This window comes from Epinephelus moara, chromosome 24 (genome assembly GCF_006386435.1).
Source record: "Epinephelus moara isolate mb chromosome 24, YSFRI_EMoa_1.0, whole genome shotgun sequence".
NCBI lineage: Eukaryota > Metazoa > Chordata > Actinopteri > Perciformes > Serranidae > Epinephelus > Epinephelus moara.
In genome coordinates, this window is record NC_065529.1 from 29,358,885 (window position 1) to 29,375,930 (window position 17,046).

The following is a 17,046-nucleotide window of genomic DNA, read 5'->3' on the forward strand; positions in this document are numbered from 1 at the left end:
CATCCTGCGAGTGAGTGAGTGAGTGAGTGAGTGAGTGAGTGAGTGAGTGAGTGACCTTTATTTGTCAGCTCTACCTATGGCAAAAATGTGCTAGAGCATGATGCCCCCTTCACATTTATGACTGCCCCCTCATATATGCCTGTCTAGAACCGGGCTTGTTGCAAATTAAAAACATGTAGGAATTGATTATCAAGTATAAACTGTGTGATAAATAACTAATAGGTTACTTCAGCATTAATATGACACAAGGACTTAACAGGACTTTTATTGCCTGAGAACATTGTAGCGCATGAAAATAATAAACTGTGGCTTTAGTCTATGCGTCTGTGGTTTTTGAACTTCCGTTGTGTTGTTTTCTATTTGGGCTAATTAGGATCAACCGCTCTTTTATTGTTTCATATGTTATTTATGAACTAAAATACATTTCGCCACCCTAAACTCCCCCGCCCCTCCCTCTGTGGGCTTAGCTGGTGAATAGATTCTCAATCTCCATCTCTCTGTTGGGAAACACTGGAATACATTCATCAACATCATTGTATCTTTATCTTTACAATCAACCCTGATGACCCGACGCCTTAAACTGAGTGGTTTGAAACACATTCATTAGCTGAACATCTTCAGCAGCTATACTGACAATGCCATACAGTTTAGCGTGCACACTGATTAGGCCGAATAAACACTGCGGCATATTCATAAGCAGTGATTCAGCCGTCAGGAGTTTCAGGTGTAAAATAAATATTCATGTAATGCTTAATGTATGTCATGTGTGAAAATTTCAAACATGAGTCATACTGTATGTGTAATTGTTGTGCACACAGTGCATGTTTTTATCAGCTTGACTGTGATTCAGGGATGTTTCCCATCACAGCATGTTGCCAAGTGAATGTCCTCTGTGTATTTAAAGAGGGTTATTGTGGAGGACAAGAACTGTCGAGATGTGGGGTTAGTGTGGCCTTTAGGGGTGTTATTTAAAGCATGCGGCTGGTAGCCCTCGTTGTTTAACCAAGTTTTTAATGTGATGAAATTGTCCCATTTGAACAAGCCACTCTGAAGTGTCCGTCAGTGTGATGTAACAGTGTGATGTAACAACTGGAGGAAATAAGTTAGGGACCACGGCCAGTGACATGAGCAGCCAACCACATAGTTTTATTAGAGTTGGGTGTGGACCACTGGAAACCAAATACATTTTTGTGATATTGAAAAATCTTTGGTGGGAAAAATGTTACCATTGCGCTTGTACTTATACTAGACCAAAAATGTATAAAATATGACAGATATAAAGGTCCAGTGTGTCCAGATTTTTTATTTTTATTTGAAACTTTATTCAGTGTTTTACTGGTTTAAATCACATAGTCCATTTGTTTTAGAGAGGAAGAGACCCCTGCAGATAATTTGGATCCAGGTAAACATCTCCTGGACAATCAACACTGAAGAATTCTAAAGCCCAGCTCAGACCAAAGATTCACAATGAGACGAGTTGAAACAGGCAACTATTTGCAATGCGTCATTCTACAACATTCTAAAAACCTGCCGGTTCACACCAATGCAACTAGATGAGATGGTGTATCATCTCAGTGCAACAACTCTCTGTACTTCTGTTCTGATTTCTAGCTTTTGAGGCTTATTTTGAGGCTGAAAATAATTTGTAGCATCTTAAAATATGAATGAGGATAGTGATAGTGTGATACTGGCTATGGTTGCATTTGTAGTAGTGGTGAAATGGCGAAAACATAACAAGAGCATCAGACTGTATTCATAATCAATACGCCACAATAATATAAGTAAGCAGCACCAATTAGTTAGGCAGTGAGAATGTGTGTGTGTTGGGGGGTCATAAGCACACACAGTGAGCAGCAGCAGCAGTGACCCACCACCTGACACCAGCACATATTAGGACAGAAACAGAGGGCTCAGTGGGGACGGAGCACCTGCGGCAGCAAGCAAACACGTCGTCTGCAGTCATTTTGACTTGACCAGTGGACTTCACTACAAGCCAATTGGCTGTAGAAACGGCTGACATGTTTTACGTCTAAAACTAGCCACTGGTGATTTGACCAGCTGAGGTGCAGGTGACACCATCAGCTGTCTCGAGTCAAGCTCAGATGGCCAGTTCACACCGCTGCAACTTTTCTCTGCAGCGTTCTAAAATGGTTTTGTTTCATTGCGAATAATTGGTCTGAACTGGGCTTAATCAGGAGAAGTTTCAGCTGGTTGCAATCTGCAATCATAAACACTAGATGCCACTAAATCCCCCTAAATCTGACACACTTGACCTTTAAGATGTAATGACATGTTTTGTATATAGTGGATTTCCATTCACTATAACAGTAAACAACTTGCTAACCATTCACTACGGGTACAAGTATGACAACAATGGTACCACTGTAATGTGAACTGTTGTTATCTGAAAGCAAATATGTCTCTGTGACTAAAGCATTAGCTACGGCCATGCGCTAATAAAAATGATCTTTATATGCATACAGTTTACTCTTCTAAAGCATTGCTGCAAATTAACAGATAGAGCTGTGTGTGTGTGTGTGTGTGTGTGTGTGCGTGTTGTGAATTGAAGTTAATGGAAAGTGTAACCAAATTATACCTACACATTTTGTCCCGCCAACAGTCACTGCACCGCAGCAATTATTGTGTGTGAGGGCAATCAGAAATAATTAATTATGCTCAGACGCATTGCCTCTGGCAGCATTTTATACTTGTGTGTGTGAAAGGTCAATTTTCTTTGCAAGGCAGAAATGAAGACGCTGACAAAGTGATGGATGTCTCTGTTAATGTTTTTGTGTCAAAACAAAATCATCCCAGGTGGACTCTTGTTTCAGCCTAAGTTCAGTCTGCGGGCTCGGTAAAAGTGAAGATGCCTTTTTGCTAATTATCTGTGTTTGTGGAAGTGTGAGGTGCAAGTTAGTGAGTCAGGGTGCAGTATAAGTATCGGACTGAAACACCAAAAGAAGAAATGGATGGATGAAATTAGTGTGGGTTTTCTGTGAGGTATAAAAGTTCTTCAAGTTGCAAAATATTTACTTTGTAAAATTTCAAAGTAACTGAAATATTCACAGAAATGACGATGGTAGGAGTAAATATGCAGATGAAACATTGGGACTTTGGTGAGTAGGTTATAAATAAAACAGGAATATGACGCCTACCTATTAACCCTTTATTGCATGGTGGTGCCATATGACAACAATTACTTTATCTCACTTTTACTGAAAGGCATTAATATGAAACCCATGTGTTACTGTTCAGTTTTGATAGGGGGGTCTTCTACTTAAATATGACAAATAATTGATCACATAACACGTCCAGGAAATCCTTTTTGCACCTTCTTTTTTAATGGACATGTGTCACTGAGGAGGTCATGATCTAAGGACTCATAGAGTTTAGTAATTTATTCCATATTTAAGCAAAATTTCTTCAAGAAAAAAAACCTGAGATATTGTCTGGGGTAACTTTTAATTTTGACTTTTAATTTTCAAAAACAGTACAGTGAATTTGTGTCCATATGGAAATTATACACAAATACAGAAGTGATATGTGTGCATTCAAACTATTGGACTGTGATTGACTTACATAGCTCTAGGCGACTCTGAGATTATGTTTACAGCTTTTAATTATATTGAAGCTTAAACCAAATAAAAACAAAGAAATCCCAACCCTATAAGAATATGGATATTAATAATGGATTCTGCAAAGCACATTATTATTATTATTATCATTATTATTATTATTATTATTGCTAGTTCTGTGCAGTGCCACAGTATATTAAAGGTCAAATGTGTTGGATTTAGGGGCATCTAATGGCGGAAATGGTGTATGACATTCATATGTTTTCATTAGTGTATAATCACCTGAAAATATGAATTCTTGTGTTTTGTGACCTAGAGGAGCCATTTATGAATATGGAGTGAGTCCTCAACCACAGAGTCCACTATGTTGTTTCTACAGTAGCCCAAAAGGGACAAAGCAAACACTGGCTCTAGATAGAGCCATTTTTGTGTTTTTGCATCAGCCACCATTCTACTACATAAGCCCTTTTTAAAAAGGAATGGTGCAAATTTGCAGAAAAGCCCAATCAGTCTTCTTTCAGCATTGGCAGTATAAAAACAAAATCGGGGAGTGCAGCAAAATGCCGCCTTCCTACTTTTGTTTATACAGAATGCGCCTTTTTCAGGGCAATGGGGGGCGTGAGCAAGTAACAAAACGTGTAGCTCAGCCTGTGACGTAACCAGTGACATGGGAGGGAAGCCGCGGCTGGTTAGTCCTTCGGCGATGCTCTCATAAGTTGGCCCATTCTTCACCGTTCCTGTCATTTGACGGTTAATGGCCTCTTCGTTTGCGAGGGCAAGGAGGGCGCGCAATTACTTGTCTCCCCAGTTGCTCATCTTTACTGTGTCTGTCAGGTTTGCGTTTCCCTCTTGCTACTAGCTGCTCATTCCTGCTATCAGCTGTTTCCTGTTTATCCACCGCCAGTGGGTCGCATGTGCGGCGTCATCAACAGCTCCTCCCACAAGTCATCAACAGCCCCTCCCGTTGCGGAAGGCCACCTCGGTTTGTTTAAACTTAAAGGGTTCCGCCAATATGTCTACCCTACAAGGCGGAAAATTGGGCACCTCGGATCAACTCGCCAGTCCGGCTCCGTGTGTCTAAACGCTCGCAGCTTGCCAGCAAAACGGCCCAACATTCACGGAAAATCTGGCAGTGTAAAAGGGGCTCATGTTTGGCACATGAGAAAAGTTTCAGTTCTGCACCCTCACCACTAGATGCCTCTAAATCTTACACGCTGGACCTTTAAAGTCTTGCTTTCTACAAAATCTGCACAGTTCACCCCAAAATCAGAAATAAACATTTATCCTCTTACCTTGAATTCAATAAAACGAGATGGCACTTGGCTTGTGGTGCTCAAATGAAAACATGCATCTACTCATGGATGAGAGGCTTGTGTTGTGACAGTGTGAGATGTAAACATTAATGACGTCCTCTTCAGCTGAATTGTAACGTTAGCTAGCTCAGTAGTGTTAGGTGAGGTAACAGTAGATGCAAACTTCCTTCCGTGCATTGATACAGTTGGTGGGTGTAGTTCAGTAGCAAGAAAATAGGTCCTTCATAAAACTGCTCACAACAAGGTCTGTGGATTATCTTGAGTAACCAGGTCGTGATTTCTGGAAAGAGACATTGCTGTTGAGTTTTTCAAACGCAGTTTTTGGCACTTTGAGCACCACAAGTCGAGTGCCATCTAGTTCCATTATATTCAAGAGAAGGCAGACATCTCTACAGCCGATATCTCCAACACTCTGCAACTCACACTAAAACAATCTAGACTGATAAACAGCACTTCGGGTAAGGGGAAAATTTGTATTTTTGAGTTTGGGATGAACCTTTAAGTTGAGGGAAAGGTCATGGTTATCGTTTGGAAGATAAATTCATTTGCTTCTTTACCTGAATGGAAACGTCGCTGTAGGATCCTCCAATGACCCCGGAGATGGCCAGTGGAACCTCGTTTTGGACAGGTCTGGAGCCGTCTGGGCAGATGAAGCCTGGATCATGCACCTTGGTGAGGGAGGCCCTTACGAAATCTAGAGACTGCTCCAGAGCATATGTGTCCTTGGAGCAGGTGTCCAGGATGTGGGCCCCCAGCTGGAGTCCGGGAAGGATGCGATCGCTGGAGTTAATCTCATCAAGTGCCAGCAGCATGGCTTCCAATCTCTGGATCCCTCTCTCTTCGTTTATCTTACCACAGTCCTCCGTGCCATCACCTTTTTGGTGCACCGGGAACAGGCCTCCAATTACCAAGTCCCCGTCCATGATGATCTCCCGTTTGGCCGCGGGTGGTAATCTGGAGATGTTGGGCAGGACCCCCGGTATCAGCAGCTCCAGCAGGAGCATGTGGAGAGGCCAGTAATGGGCAGACTTGGCCAGCGACCTGGGGCAGAGCACTACACTCAGCATGGCAGGATCAGGTGGCAGGGTTCAGCAGGCTGAAGTAGAGAGGAGCAGAGGTTCACAGAGACTGGAGGCGGATCGCTTTCAAGTCTTCTCTCAGTGGGTGCAGCATCTTTGATATTTCCTGAGTGAATCAAAGAAACACTAATTACCCAGTTAATCAAGCATGAACCTTATTTCACCATGATCTATCTATCTATCTATCTATCTATCTATCTATCTATCTATCTGTTCAGGTGTAACAGCACCTGCGGGCAGAAAACACATTTACACTAATGAGAAAATAAAACAGAGCAATTTAAAACAGAGTAATAAAATGATCATATGTCTTAGAATGTGCATTACTGACGCCCACTGACAGCTTTTTTTTGCATTTTTTTTTCCACAGATTTTCATTACTGTCATTAACCTCTTTCAGCTTTGCACCCACAGGGTTATTCAAACATATGAAACGGTCACACAAAGGCATATAGCAGCATGAAAGCATCTAGTTTATATCTAAACTTTCTCTTGCAAGTGGTTCTTTACTGTTTTCTTATCGATTTTTGTCTGAACTTTGTTGTTTTTTTCTCAGCAAAATGCGATCTATAGAAAAGTTACAGACAAATAAAGCTATTATTGGACAGTCTAAACCCGAGACGGTTTTGCCAGGAGGCTGAAATTGGGCTACGAATCCTATGAGTTACTTTTTGAAGTGAAACAGAACTACAGATTATTTCATCCCAGCGCTCTGCGATTCCAGCGTGAAATATAATCACTGCAGTTTTATCTGAAAGACAAACTCTGCCGAGTGACCGCATCAAACATTTATAGATATTTAAGGCACCTCTCAAGTGAAGCGTAATTTCCAAGCTTACAACCGAGATATCACATAGATGGCGGTTCTCCTCAATGGCTGGGGTTGCCATGGAAACATGGTGGGTAAAAAATAAGGGTTGGACTGCAGGGAAGTGGGCAGTGAGACATGTATGCTAATATAGATTCCTATCATGTGGAGGTTACAGGTTTGGGCCTCAGCAGGAGTTGTTATGATGTCTGATTAGGGAGGTGGGCTGCTTCAATCACAGAAAGAGGAAACCAATCCGCTTTCTTTCAAACACAGTCATTCATCACATTCATCACACACACACACACACACACACACACACAGGTTCAGCAAACAGATTGATAATAGCAGCCTTTACATGGAGAGGATGGACTTTTAATGACTCATAACTTAGAGTTTTTTGGGACGATTATTAACATATCTTTATCCTGGAATAAATCAGCGTTTGAAAGTTAGAGGGATGCAAAATGACACATTAAATCAACGGAAATTGCCTGTGAGTGTGTGTTAGATTTTATTTTATGTCATTTAAATACAAAATCAGATTTTAGAGGAGTCACGCGCAGAGCTTGGCTGCAGTTTGGACTGTACAATGTGCCACCGCTCCCCTCTTCAATAACAAGCAGTGGGGAGCTTATTAGTGACTTTTTCCTATTCTGCCACACAGTGTTGTCACTGACACTGTAACATTACATGAAAAATGTGTTACTTGTATACCCAAATGTATTATCACTTCTATTATTAGCAGCATCCTTAACAGCGATTTTATTCGATCCATGTGTGTGTTCTGTTTCCTGTGCTCACAGAGGCAGAAACCCCACACAGCGGGGTATTCAGGGGTAGGTTACAAAACACCAGTTTCTGCATCTACACATAGATAAGTTCATCTGATGTGTGTGTGTGTGTGTGTGTGTGTGTGTATGTATGTACATCCTTGTCCTTGCTACATAGTGAGGACCGAACCGTTTTTAACCGACGGAGTGAGGACATTTTTGGAAAGTGAGGACATTTTAGCCGCTTCTCGCTTCTTTACGAGCCTGTTTGAAGATTATTACAATTAGGTTTAGGTTAGAGTCAGGGTAACAGTTGGGGTTAGGCATTCAGTTGTGATGGTAAAGGTTAGGGTAAGGGGCTAGGGAAAGCATTATGTCAATGAAGGTCCTCACAAAGATAGAAGCACAAGTATGTGTGTGTGCGTGTGTGAGTAAGCATGCTTGTGCAGGGACATTTGAAGAATATCCTTTGACATCTCGGGAGCAGTGCAAGCAACAAACAACAGAGAAAACGAGGAGGAAAAAGTGTAATGAATGCTGAGGTTCCCCCTAGATAAATATTACATCAGGTTGTGGGTGGGAAACCTTAAGGAACATTGATGAATCCACTACCCTCCATCCAGCTGAGAGGATTACATGTCGTAATGTGTGAAATCGTAATGTAAAATGTGTCTCAGACCGACTGTGTGTCTTGGACAGTATGTGCAGGTGTGTGATATTGCCACGCCACATTTTACCCTATTATTAGAACCAAGGTGAGAAAGTAGCTTGAAGAGTTCAACATTAAGAGTCTAATTGCTCCTCTGTGCTGTCTGCCGGAGCAGATGGGGGGCTTTCTGGTTGCAAAGACTAGGTCACAGTGTGAATTAATGGTGCAATAAGGAACAGCCAATTAGGCAGGCCTACGCAAACTAGGCCAAAGTGAGGCTGGAGGTCCGGAAGAGCCTATCATAAACCTTTAAGAAGTGCAAATAAATGCTGCAGCCTCTGAGGTGGACATGAAGCACAACTAGCATATTTTCTACCAATATTTGAACCGCTTATTAAATGGGAGCGGTGAAATCAGCTCACATCAGGCTCTGCTTAGTTGTAAAGTAGCTCCTATCAGGCCTCGATCACATCATTAAAACCATCTTGATGTAGAAACGGCTGTCACACTGGCACTAGGCTGAGCGAGTCGCCCGCTCCCCAGATGTCTCAGCACAATATTCCCTCTGAAATGCAAGTTCAAAAAGAAAAGGCAGTGTGCTTTACTCAGCTTTGAACCATCAGCTAATGCACTACTGCTCCCGTGCGGGACAGCAAGGATTTCGCCAACAAGATGCTCTGAGAACACCATTTGTCTTATCCAAATATAGCTAATGTGTAATGTGTGACTCACTGCAGAGTCGCTTTCAGTGTTGATAGTGATTGGCACATACTATGTACATATATCCATGGAGAAATACAATGCTATGCATGTCTGCAAAATGAGCTAAAGAGATGTTTTGTGGTGTTGAGGGCAGGACAAAGACCTAAAAGGTTAACCACCTGTTTGTTGTTGTTGACAAAATCCACTATGATCATACAAGTATCAATTTAGTTGATGTGTTATTTAATACTATGCTGCATAATAACTTTATTAATGATCATCACCTAACATCACCTCAAGCGCTCAGGCTCTGCCCTCAGATTTGTTTGGCACATTGTTGAGTATTTGAACCTACATGACATGACATTTAATTTAGTGTCTAATCCACTACACATGAATCATTAAGCCTGTTGAGTAATAACAGCCTAAACGCAGCACTTGTCCCATGAGATTTATCTAAAATACTGCTTTCCAATGATGACGTGACGAACGCTGACATAATAATTTATTGCAGTAGTATCTCTTGCGCTCATTATTATGACACACTCCACAAGATGGATTATGGACAAAGTGTCATCTTCTTCCCCTTGATGTTCTTAATATGACACCGAGCAACAAATTGTCACATTATCCAGCTATTCCATCAGAGCACACGAGACGAATCACCTGCACCATTTACCATCATCACCCCTTAATGATCCTCTACATGACTGGAACTAGCTGTTCAAAGCAAAAGATATTTATTTACAGCTAGTGAAACACATGCACACAAAAGAAGAAAAATGCTGCAGCCACCATAACTCTTCTAATGATTTCCATCTTTATATCATCTCCAGTGGGGACACAGTTTATCCCTCCACCTGGACTTGTCAGCTGAAGGAATTAGTATGCCTCTGTGGTGGCGAGCAGCCGGCTGGATTGTGAATTTGAGCATAGATCAAGTGCATCATTTCATCAAAATAGCACAGGGGGGAATCAGTCAGCCTGGTTAGCTCGCAGGAACTACAGATGACTTTACGGCGCTAATATCTCACCTGGGTGTTTATTCATAAAAAAAGAAACTTAATGTGTCTAAATCTGAGACAGAGAGAGAAAGTGCACACATAAGAGTGAGAGACTACAACAAGTCTGTTATTGAATGTTGGTGGCACCATCTGATACATTTATGCAGACATGGTGGTGACTTTACAGTAAACTACAACAAATCTAGAGAGAAATCCCACTGCTACATCACATCTTGTCTGATCCACGATGACAGATTCGCCCTGTGCCAAATGAGTTTCCAATAAACACTTTGATGAATCTTGCAAACTGGAAACAACCCCCTTGTTAGGGCACTGTCTGAAAACAAAAGCTCTGATTGGCTCAACAGGAGCAAGTGTGATATTAGATTATGCAATTTTTAGTTGAGACAATCGTGGCTGATTATGCTGAACATCCCCTCGTGCCAAGTGGGGAACACCTTCACATATTCATCCCAAGATATGCTGCCACACTCAGGTGTTGGCTGGTGTAATGGTAAAGTAGTGTGCACTATATCAAGTTTGGATGCTGTGAGGGATATGTGAGATTAAAGTGCAAGAGGCATGTTGGGAAAATGTCATCAGCTGATCATTTTGGATTTAAAGCTGAGGCAGTGGTGATCAAATCTCACAATAAGGACAAAATGATCCAAAACGCAAAGGAAAATGCGCACACAAAGTAATTTCCATGAGAAAACCATCTTAAAATCAGAGTTCCTAAGTGCTGGTGTCTTACCTGGTTGTAGCACTAGATGTTTCTTGCCGGATATATCTGCAGGTCTCCTTCCCACAAGCCGTGCGACAATACAGAGGCAACGTGCAGAGCCTTCATGTGACGAGCGCAGTCCAGATGTTGTTCACTTTGAGCATGTTTGCCATGCAGCGGTTTGGATCTGTCCTTGGTTCTGAAGTGTTGCTCACATTGGCAAGTCTGTCAAACTCCTCTCGGTGCTCTCCCAACTTGTGCCTGCCTGCCTGCCTGCGTGCCTGCCACCGTGTGTACAACAAGCCTACAGACCGGAGCAGTACAGCCTACCCACCGCCCAAGTGCTCATGTGTCCACTCGCATCGACGGACAGCAACGATGCGCGACGGATTCTCCCCTATATGTGTCTGCCAGGTGAATCTAAAGTAATCTGTGGTTATACTTTATTATTTTTGCGTTAGATTCCCTATAGTCTCTTCTCCTTGGGAAGTGAGATCAACTTCAAAAACAAGAGCTGTTGAGGAATCGCAGCGCTCCTTTGCAGCCGCTCTCTGCAGCTCCACAGCTATAATGAGCGCAACGAGGAGTCGACGCTGCGCTCTCGCCTCTCAGAGAACCTCACTGTGCTTCATCATTTTGCGTTTGTTTGCGAGGCAGCGACATCGGAGCCGACTGAAAAATAATGACAAAAAATAAGCTAGGCGCTGTTTAGTATGCAGGAGTTAAGAATAAAAACAATGACGAAAGTGCATTAATCAGAAAATCTCAAATCCTGTTTCCAACTTCTCACATGCGTCTATTTTTTAAGTGGCTCCTCATCAGTTGCATTCCCCTGTGGGACACAGCTTGTATTGTGTCAGTCTAAATTTTAATGACAAACCTCCTTCTCTCTATCTCTCTCTCTTAAAAAAAAAAAAAACTTTCCAAATAGACAAAACAAAGGCGCTGCAGCTCTCCAGCTAAATTTAGAAAGATGAGAAAAGAGAAATGAGCATCAACTTTTTTTTTTCTCTCCTCTCTCTCCTCCTCTATGAAGGCTGGCCAGCTCCTCATTCACCTCCATCTCATTAAAACTGAATCACACTCCAGATGAGTGGCACAGCTCTTCACAAACTCGAGAGGTACCTTGCACAGTTTGTTTTCCACTAAAAAGGCTACAACTTCCCACACACACACATATAAAACTATCAAAAGCAGTGAGAGTTCACATCATTTAATCTGCAGCTCAGCTCATGTGGTGGGATGAAGACACACTTGAGCTCAAGGTTGAATCAAATAGAAAATACATAATTCACCCTAATGTGTTGTTGCAAATATCTCTGAATAAACACAAACATGACGCAGGTAAAAAATGGTTGTCATGGACCAAACGAATGACCCTCAGTGTAGTGATTCAGCCTATTAACTATTTAAAAGCAGTGCAGCCAACAGTGGAGCACTTCAAAGTCTCACTGGTAATTAAGGTTAACCATACTACATGTTGCTCTGTAGCATTCTGCAGAGACACCATTTCATGCAACGGGCTGTGCACTTTTTTCTCTCAGCCCAAACAATATTACATCAGCAACATTCTTGTTGCATAATTAGCGAGGAGTGCAGAACAGGTCTGCTGCACCAGTTTGGGTTTTTTGTGTCCAACTCAGTATCCCACTGGGCAACCAGTTACAATTAAATCAGGAAATATTCATGACCTTAAATTCATTCAGTATGAATTCTGACACCTTCACACGCTCAAGCACCTCACCTCACCTTTTCCCACCTCTCACACACTCATGCAAAACACATCTCACATTTTCAAATGTTTCATTCCCGCACTAACAATAGCTACTTTGCAGTTAGGGGGTTGCGGAGAGAAAAACTTTTTTCTGTGTACAATGGCAATTAAAATGACGAGCGGGTCCTGCTTGTTGCATAATTCCCTCAGCTAACACAAAGGGACCAATTTCCTCCTGAAATAGAATTGTAGTTTACATTACAATAGTTGAGGGCATGTGGGCGGAATGCAGAGTTTAGATAGGAACATGCCAATTAATGTCGAGTGAAATTATAGAGGACAGAGACAAAGCGCTCCAAGCCAGTGGTCAGTGCACATCAGTCTGACTGCTGCTCTCTTCATGGGTCTCTGATAATTCAGCGTTGATAAAGGATGACAAAACAATCAGTGCAAAATCAACAATTTAGATTCTCTGTGTGGTGTTTGTGAGTTTGTTGATATTCACGAGAGTGGAAACATTTGGTATTATTACAAACAAACAAGCTTTTAACAGAAGTATTGCTTCCCGCTGATGAAATAGTCTGGTTTTTCTGTCTTTTATAAACATCTGTTTCTACCAAGGTCTGCAGACTGGAAGGTTTTCCCAATTAATATTTCATCCAGTGTGAACCAGCAGAAAATAAATTTCATTTGTTTTGTGCTGGTTCACACTGGATGAAATATTAATTCAGTGTGAACCAGCACAAAATAAATTTCATTTGTTTGTTTGCATCCAGGTGAACTGCCCCTTTAAGCAGCGTGATTACTTAATAGCCGGAGACCATCCTGGAACTGGAAGGTCACAGCTTCCCTCCCCGACAGTTCATCCTTGCTTTCAGGATCATTCTGTTGAATTACAACTTGGTTCTTATTATAATTTTGGCCTTATTTCTATTGGCCATGATTACACTCTACTCATTAAAGTAATTGCTGGGAGGACAGAAAGAAACAAAGTCCAGTGTGGCAATAAACTGGAGCAGTCAGACAACCAGATAGAAGCCAAGCTTTGTAAACAAGCCAAGAGTTTAGTCAGATCACTGAAACTATTTGGAGGTAAAACACAACGTGACTGCACTTGTAATAGTGGCAATAATACCTCTTTGGACAGGAAACAATGTGTCCACAAATACTGCATGTGCAGCAGGTGCACATTCAAGGCACAGTTCAACCTAAAATAAATATTTTCCCTCTCACCTGTAGCACTATTTATCAGCCTAGGTTGTTTTGGTGAGTTGTTGAGGGTTGGAGATATCAGCTATTGAGATGTAGACACCACTGATGTTTACATCTTGTGATCTTAAGTGCTGTATCATAGGCAACAGGACTTGCTTGAAATTCTTGAGGACATTTCACCTCTCATCCAGGAGGCTTCTGCAGTTCGTGAACTGAGAGGCTCCTTCAGTCTTCAAGAAACTCAAGCGAGTCCAGTTGCCTACGATACAGCAGTAAAGATTACCGTGACCTGGATGACTGAGAATCTTTACCAACATGTTTACATCTTGTGCTGTCATGAGCATGAGCCTTTCGCCTGGAGATGCACGCTTCCTTCTGCATAGCGATACAGTTGGTGGGTGTAGTTCAATAGAGCCCGGTCTCACTCCAAAGTCGCTGAAATCCGGCGATCCAACAAACACCAACCTTAACCAAAGAGACCGGTGTTGGCATCCCGTAAGATTCTAAAGCCAAACCCTGTTCGTTTTTCCTAAACCTAACCACTTGCTTTTGTTGCCTAAACCCAAACACATGCATCAGTTGTTGGAGGAAAAAAAATATCAATTCATGCTGCTGTACTGACGAAGGGCGTTTATTTTGAAAGAGACTGTATGTAAACGGTAAATTTCCTGTGAAAACGGAAGTGTATTTTGAAAGAAGACAATGCATGTAGCAGGCAGAACTTGACACGGCGACCCAGAACATCAACAACCAACGCACCCAGGGTACCTTTCACGTCATATCTGGACGAGGAAGGTCCATGACCAAACGTCGATATGTGACGAGGTTAGAGTGAGAATGTTGTTGAGTGTTGGAGATATCAGCCATTGAGAAGTCTGCCTTCTCTCCAATATAATGGAACTAGGTGGCACTCAGCTTGTGGTGCTCAAAGCGCGAAATCATCAGACTACGCTGTTCTCATTCTACTGAACTACACCTGCCAACTGTATCACCACGCAGAAGGAAGCGTGCATCTACTGCTAACTCACCTAGCATCACTGAGCTAACGTTACAACACAGCTGAGGAGGACAACATTAATGTTTAAATCTTGTGCTGTCATGAGCATGAGCCTCTCATCCATAGATGCAAGTTTACTTTTCCAAATTCTGCCTTTGACTGGTCCCCTATTCTATTGGATAATATCTGTCTGGTTTGACAGTAATTTAAGTTTTGAGCAACATGTCACAAAGCTTGTGCAATCATGTTTTTAATCACCTTAAAAATACAATACCATTTTAACTTTTAAAGACACAGAGACAATTTTACACGCCTTCATCTCTTCACACCTGGATTACTGCAACAGCCTCTTTTCTTGCCTGAATCAAAAATCTATTAATCGACTTTACACTGGCTCCCAGTATGTTTCAGAATAGATATTAAGATTTTACTGATTACTTTTAAGGCTCTTCATGGTCTCTCCCCCAGCTATATCTCCGACCTCTTAGTGGCATAGATGCCAGGACATACTCTGAAGTCCTTGGGCAGAGGTCTTCTGTCTGTTCCAAACACCCGGCTGAAAACTAAAGGGGACAGAGCATCTAGTTCCATTATATTGGAGACAGGGCAGACATCTCTACAGCTGATGTCTCAGACACTCTGCATGTCACATCAAAACAATCCTCATTGATAAACAGCACTACAGGTAAGAAGAGAAAACATGTATTTTTGATTTTGAGATGAACTGTCCCTTTAAGTATTTTTAGCAATGTCACTGCAGTCCCAGATCTCAGCAATTTCTTTTAAGAGTACAAAGTGATTATTGTTGACAGGAACAGCGATCCTAAACTAAGAAAATAAGAAACACGTTGTAATAAACCGGATTTATTCTTTCATACCCAGAGACATAAAACAGTACGCCTAACACCTCCAAAGACACGGCCAGCCCTGAGTATTTACCCACCGCGATAATTACTCTGTCACACCAGTGATGCCATATGTAAGACTAGTTATGATTAGATTCCCTATGCCCCATCTGTGTGCACAATTAACATTGCAGCGTACAAATAATTCACAGATCAGCACGGACTCAGCAAGTTCCAACCCCATGTGTATGTGAATCAGAGGAGTACACCCACAGCTCCCAGAGAGGTTTTATAATTACACACACATAAAGCATCTCTTCACATTTACTCTTAAAGCTAATTCATCTCGTTTAACTTCATCCTCTGAGAATTTCACCGCATCTTTAGAGCAATCAGCATTTAGATGAAAAACATAAACACCCCCTATAGATCTTCTTATTTGTAGAGCATTCGTCAAGCAAAAGCTCAGCATTCTGCCAATTAAGTCTCTGAGGCAACTCCAATTCAGAGCAAATTAATGAATGAGCGATGCCATAACAGGCTCGTTTGTTGTTGTTGTTGTTTCGCGTTTCCATGTGGAGTAAGAACATACAGTAGTTTAACGAGCGACTGTGAAGAGAAATAATGACTCTGATGAACAGTTAGGCAGCTTAAGATCTCCATGAATGTAATATCAGTTTCCTCAGAGACCACACTGATGATGCCCAAAAATGCAATTCAGCCATAAACAATTATGCTCCTGAGGTCTGGATCCAAAGAGTAGGTTTACTGGGTTATCTGGATAACTTTGTAGTGTCCAAGATTTGTTTCAGGTTTCAGTCAGTCATCCAGATAACTCAGTAAACAGATCCCTGATTGGATAAGCACTTAATAGCCTCGGTCAGGGAGAGAAGCTTAATGCAATGTGACTGTAATGTGTTGTTAATCATTATTTATAATAGCTTTAATTTAAATAAGATGCCCTCTTATCTGCAAGTTTCCTCTGGGCTGAAATAGTCTAATTGACCCTTCGCTAAGTCCCGCCCACCATAATGTAGCATCGGGCCGGCTCAGACCAGGGTTCAACAACAATACAGCTGTGCTCCATTGACTCTAATGCAGTCGTTTCAGATTTCCTTCATTTTCAGGCTGGTTTTGTGGATTTGGAGCTAAATGTTGTGCCTGGGGCACGTCGTGTATTAATGACAAAGATATGCGTTTCTTCCCTGTTCCAAAACCAAAATCAAACCCTGAAAAGTGTAGGGTTAGCTAGCTAGCTACTGAAGATATAGCCTACTGAATGTATACACATGCTGCTTTTGCTGTACAGGAACCAGTGAAGGGAAGCAGGGAAACTTTGCTGATATTGAACCAGCTGTGTGTCATCACAGTGTGTGCAGATGAACATTGTTTGACTTCCCTTGGAGATCCCTGCCCATCTGGCAGTAGAGGTCCGGGTGCTGGCAGCAGCACTGAGGCTAAGCCAAACACCATTCATCTGCACACACTGCGATGCCACACAGCTGGTTCAATATCAGCAAAGTCTCCCTTTATATTCATTGTCTTCTGTGGCGATCAGCAGTGATGTGGTGGTTCACTTTTACAGTGATCTGTAGCCTATAGTTCGGCTTTAGCTTCTAACTATATCTTTGTCTTTTTAACCTGTTGTTGC

The 17,046-nt window shown here is 41.9% G+C and overlaps 1 protein-coding gene across 3 annotated transcripts in view; it reads right to left on the reverse strand.

Moving 5' to 3' along the window:
- grm2b (glutamate receptor, metabotropic 2b) overlaps nt 1–17,046 on the reverse strand; it is a 50,466-nt gene that overhangs the window by 31,188 nt on the left and 2,232 nt on the right. Inside the window, exons 1-2 of one of the 3 annotated variants that reach the window (XM_050039127.1) lie at nt 10,658–11,194; nt 5,446–5,984 (exon numbers count right to left, since the gene is read on the reverse strand). In XM_050039127.1, the coding sequence (XP_049895084.1) occupies nt 5,446–5,955 (510 nt within the window). In that variant the 5' untranslated portion in view covers nt 5,956–5,984; nt 10,658–11,194. Of the gene's footprint in view, nt 1–5,445; nt 6,074–10,657; nt 11,195–17,046 lie in introns of those variants that run through there. The other 2 variants (XM_050039125.1, XM_050039126.1) reach the window with 2 other exon arrangements.